Source organism: Rutilus rutilus (genome assembly GCF_951802725.1).
Source record: "Rutilus rutilus genome assembly, chromosome: 10".
NCBI lineage: Eukaryota > Metazoa > Chordata > Actinopteri > Cypriniformes > Leuciscidae > Rutilus > Rutilus rutilus.
The window spans coordinates 1,761,501-1,767,500 of NC_140215.1; the positions used below are offsets into that span (position 1 = coordinate 1,761,501).

The window sequence follows — 6,000 nt, forward strand, 5'->3', positions numbered from 1 at the left end:
CTTTCCTATCATAATAAAAGGCAAAAAAATATATTCTCTAAACTGATGCTGTTTAAGCTCCATCCACAAACATAATACAATCAGCGTTTTTTAAGTCATTATATCATCACCTCTCATAATGGGAGTGGGGGAATGGATTCCGACAGCTGTTTTTTGGTCGTCGGATTCTGTTCCCCCCATATTTCTGACAAACTGAGGTTCTAATAATTATCAAATTGATGCTGTTTAAGCTCCATCCACACACAGAATAGAATAAGCATATTTTAAGCCGATACATCAACATCTCTCATCATTGGGGTGGGGGAATGGATTTCGACAGCTGAACTATTTGCCGTCGGATTCTGTTCCCCCTATGTTTCTTACACAATAAGGTTCTAATATTTATCAAATTGTTTAAAACTGCTGTCCTCAATAGTCTAGTGGTCAGTTCCCTGATAATTTTTTTTTTTTTTTTTTTTTTTGATTTGGGCGACCCGAGTTCAAGTCCCGGGCCGTCGAACATTCTGGATACTATACTTTCCTATCATAATAAAAGGCAAAAAATATATTCTTTAAACTGATGCAAGTTAAGCTCCATCCACAAACAAAATACAATCAGCGTTTTTTAAGCCGATACATCAACACCTCTCATAATGGGAGTGGGGGAACGGATTCCGACAGCTGTTTTTTGCCGTCGGATTCTGTTCCCCCCATATTTCTGACACACTGAGGTTCTAATATTTATCAAATTGATGCTGTTTAAACCTGAAAGTATCACGCAATCATTTAAGACATTTCTCCGTTTATAGAACTTTTTGAAATAAAGGGTTCTTTAAAATTGAGTCAAGAACCCTAGAGTTTTATCTAGAACCCCATTAAACCTCTTTTGTGTAGTTATAAACTGTCACAGAACTGCAAAATCAACTCAAGTAACCATTAAACTCTTTATTATTCTGTATAGTACATGATGCAGGAATGAGCGACTCAAATCTTCTGTGTCTGCTGACATTTAACGCGTAATGACTTCATTTACTCTGGCGTTTTGTGCTGCATTAATCAGACTGAAGCGAACCTGTACAGACAGAGGAGAGATGAGGATTTACAGCGATGTATTCCTCAGATATCAGCCTCTCTAAGTGAAACAGATCACGTTTTTATGCTGACCCTCCCGTATGGAGGCCACCTGAGGGAAAATGATTCCCAGAAGCCCGGAGCCGTGGCTTAATGTGTTTACAGACGCTACACGACTCCACCTGTGTGAAAACACACACACACACACACTCGGGAGGATTCGCCTCGTCTCAGGATTGTTATCGCTGCTTTCATTGCATGATGAAAAAGGTGTTTGTTCGCCTGTCACACATGAAGTTTCTGCAAATGCAACTTCACCAATTACAGCTGAGACTCACACGTCTAAAACGGCACTGGGAACGCAAACATTTGCACGTTTATTTCAGGAGTTTTCAAAACACCAGATGCAAAGGCTCACAGGTAACCTCGGCAAACATGTGATGATGATGATGATGATGATGATGATGAAAACTCAGAGACTCAAACAGATTCAAGCTGCACGATTCTGATAAACTGAGAATATTTTTTTGTTTGTATAAAATAGAGATCATGATTCTCCCACAATTCTGAATAGACAACTAAACAAAATAACATGCCATTTAGTATGAGGTTCAGACAAAATGTCAGTTACTACAGTAAAAAATCAGTTTGAATGAATGATGATTCAATGTCACACTTACAAAGACTTCAATTGTTTCATTACTGGATGAATCAACATTTTTTAATGAATCTCTTGAATGAATGATTCAATGATTGTGTCATTACTGGATGAAGCAGAATTTTGAATGAAACTCTTCAATTAATGATTTAATGACTCACACAAAGTCTTCACTTGTTGCATTATTGGATGAATCAGTGTTTTTGAACAAATCTCTGGAGTAAATGATTCAATGACTCACGCAAAGACTTCAAGTGTTTCATTACTGGATGAATCAGTGTTTTTGAACAAATTTCTTGAATGAATGATTCAATGACTCACACAAAGTCTTCACTTGTTGCATTATTGGATGAATCAGTGTTTTTGAACAAATCTCTGGAGTGAATGATTCAATGACTCACGCAAAGACTTCAAGTGTTTCATTACTGGATGAATCAGCGTTTTTGAACAAATTTCTTGAATGAATGATTCAATGACTCACACAAAGACTTCACTTGTTGCATTATTGGATGAATCAGTGTTTTTGAACAAATCTCTTGAATGAATGATTCAATGACTCACGCAAAGACTTCAAGTGTTTCATTACTGGATGAATCAGCGTTTTTGAACAAATTTCTTGAATGAATGATTCAATGACTCACACAAAGACTTCACTTGTTGCATTATTGGATGAATCAGTGTTTTTGAACAAATCTCTGGAGTGAATGATTCAATGACTCACGCAAAGACTTCAAGTGTTTCATTACTGGATGAATCAGCGTTTTTGAACAAATTTCTTGAATGAATGATTCAATGACTCACACAAAGACTTCACTTGTTGCATTATTGGATGAATCAGTGTTTTTGAACAAATCTCTTGAATGAATGATTCAATGACTCACGCAAAGACTTCAAGTGTTTCATTACTGGATGAATCAGCGTTTTTGAACAAATTTCTTGAATGAATGATTCAATGACTCACACAAAGACTTCACTTGTTGCATTATTGGATGAATCAGCGTTTTTGAACAAATTTCTTGAATGAATGATTCAATGACTCACACAAAGACTTCACTTGTTGCATTACTGGATGAATCAGTGTTTTTGAACAAATTTCTTGAGTGAATGATTCAATGACTCACACAAAGACTTCACTTGTTGCATTACTGGATGAATCAGTGTTTTTGAACAAATCTCTTGAGTGAATGATTCAATGACTCACACAAAGACTTCACTTGTTGCATTACTGGATGAATCAGTGTTTTTGAACAAATCTCTTGAGTGAAATGATTCAATGACTCACACAAAGACTTCACTTGTTGCATTACTGGATGAATCAGTGTTTTTGAACAAATCTCTTGAGTGAATGATTCAATGACTCACACAAAGACTTCACTTGTTGCATTACTGGATGAATCAGTGTTTTTGAACAAATCTCTTGAGTGAATGATTCAATGACTCACACAAAGACTTCACTTGTTGCATTATTGGATGAATCAGTGTTTTTGAACAAATTTCTTGAATGAATGATTCAATGACTCACACAAAGACTTCACTTGTTGCATTACTGGATGAATCAGTGTTTTTGAACAAATCTCTTGAGTAAATGATTCAATGACTCACACAAAGACTTCACTTGTTGCATTACTGGATGAATCATTGTTTTTGAACAAATCTCTTGAGTGAATGATTCAATGACTCATGCAAAGACTTTAAGTGTTTCATTACTGGATGAATCAGTGTTTTTGAACAAATTTCTTGAATGAATGATTCAATGACTCACACAAAGACTTCACTTGTTGCATTACTGGATGAATCAGTGTTTTTGAACAAATCTCTTGAGTAAATGATTCAATGACTCACACAAAGACTTCACTTGTTGCATTACTGGATGAATCATTGTTTTTGAACAAATCTCTTGAGTGAATGATTCAATGACTCATGCAAAGACTTTAAGTGTTTCATTACTGGATGAATCAGCGTTTTTGAACAAATTTCTTGAATGAATGATTCAATGACTCACGCAAAGACTGCAAGTGTTTCATTACTGGATGAATCAGCGTTTTTGAACAAATTTCTTGAATGAATGATTCAATAACAAACACATTTTTTAACAGTCACTTGTCGCCACCTACTGGTGTAACAATGTAATCAATACAATCTTTATTTGAAGCATCAAGTTACCTTCAAAAGGTGATTTACTCTATTTTGATCACTACCGTAGACATCAGTGTTTCTATCCGAACTATAAACTTTTATCCCAGTACTTCTGAATGATAGTAAGACAGAAATAATGATACTGTGTGTTTGAAAAGACTGTTTGTGAAGCTGTTTCATATCTATACATGACAAATGCTCTCTCTGGCTCAGAACACAGATCTGAATGTTCGCTGTGATCGGATTTGTCAAAGATTTAATAGAGACGAATCGCTGTCATTTAGGAATAAGATCATGTGGGTGTTTGAATCGAGATCAGGACCTTTTAATGATTAATCGTGCAGCTCTAAGATCTAGTAATAGACTCTCCAGATTCTCTCCTGTGGAAACGCAGCTCTAATGCATCAGCTATATATCCTAATCAATGTGTCAGCGGAGCAATTTCACCTTCTCAACTCTGGTCATTAAAGCCTGCGCATGTGAAACACACCTGCACTGAGCGGAGCTGATCCAGGCCTTCAGCTGGAGATAAGCATCTGGAAACTCAAGGGAAACATTCTTTCTGTTGCTCGTTCATTTTACTGTTACTGCGAGTCGAAACAAACCCAAAGATCGGCTGAAAGATAAAAGATCGGCTCAATAAAAGTTGAAATAATACTAGATAAAATAAAATACTAGTAAAATCAGGTCTGGATCAATTCTGTTCAACAGCGCTTTCTGTAACGTGTAAAAACGATTGTTTGTGTTTCTATAAAACAGATCTTTAGAAATCTGCTCTGTTCAAACACAGAAACCTGCAAATAATTATGGCTTGATTATTCAAACAATTACATGAAAACGAGCAGGATGCTTTGAAGTATGTTTCCAACTTTTTTCTCATAATTCTGCGTTTATATATGGCAATTCTGACTTTTTTCTCATAATTCTGCATTTACAGCTCATAATTCAGAATGTTTTCTCATAATTCTGCATTTATAACCCATAATTCTGACTTTTTCCCTCATAATTATGTTTATAACTCATAATTCGGACTTTTTTTCTCATAATTCTGCGTTTATAACTCATAATTCAGACTTTTTCCTCATAATTTTGCATTTATAACTCAGAATTCTAACATTTTCCTCTTAATTGTTATAACTCATAATTCTTAATTTTTCCTCATAATTAGGCATTTAGAACTTATAATTCTATTTTTTTTCTCAGAATTCTGCATTTATATTTAGAAATTCTGTCCATTTCCCATAATTCTGCGTTTATAACTCATAATTCTGACATTTTTCCTCATAATTCTGAGTTTATCTCTCATAATTCTGAATTTCTTCTCTAAATCATAATTCTGACTTTTTTTCTCATAATTCTGCATTAATAACTCATAATTATGACTTTTTCCTCATAATTCTGCATTTATAACTCATAATTATGACTTTTTTCCCTATAATTCTGCATTTATAACTCATAATTCTGACATTTTTCAACATAATCCTGCGTTTATAACTCGCATTCCATTTATGTCTCATTGTTGAAAACTGACTAACATCCACTCAAACCAAAATAGAGAAATGCTCTATAATAATATGAATAAGATGTGACAATAATATGTTTAATATTTCAAACACTCAGGTGTATATGAAGAACAGCAGGACTGAGAGGCGGTTTTTAATGTCAAAAGCTGAGAAGGTTGAACTGCTTCAGTGATGAGCACATACAGCCGACGCATTAGTTTCAGTAATGAACGTGAGACGTGACTCCCTCACCTGGAGACGGGCGTGACGTAGTTTCCCGGGAAAACTCCCGACGCTCCGGAGCGCAGTGACGTTCCTTTGAACCATCCGTCCTGACACTTCTCCGTCACGCGGTACATCTCGCTCTTACGCAGCTCCAGCTCGTCGGCCTTCTGCGGTTTGTAAGCGTACATGGCCAGATAACTGCGGAAAATGAGAAATATATAATAATGAGCAAACAATATTCCTGATAATCTTATGCTCACAAATAGGGTATTTTAAGTTTTAAACCAGGTTTGCACAAATGTATCGCTCATTGTTAATGTTAATTACACGGCTCTGTGGAATACCTGATTCTGATTGGTCAATCGCGCCGGTGTATTATTCCCAGATAACGACAGAAACACAGGCTCATCCGGGTCACTGAAGTCAGCA

General features: G+C 35.7%; 1 protein-coding gene across 1 annotated transcript in view; it reads right to left on the reverse strand.

Moving 5' to 3' along the window:
- Positions 1–6,000, reverse strand: part of LOC311298908 (E3 ubiquitin-protein ligase SH3RF3-like) — a 122,632-nt gene that overhangs the window by 13,716 nt on the left and 102,916 nt on the right. The window contains exon 6 of the mRNA XM_084422232.1: positions 5,599–5,769. Coding sequence (XP_084278358.1) covers positions 5,599–5,769 — 171 coding nt within the window. The remainder of the gene's footprint in view (positions 1–5,598; positions 5,770–6,000) is intronic.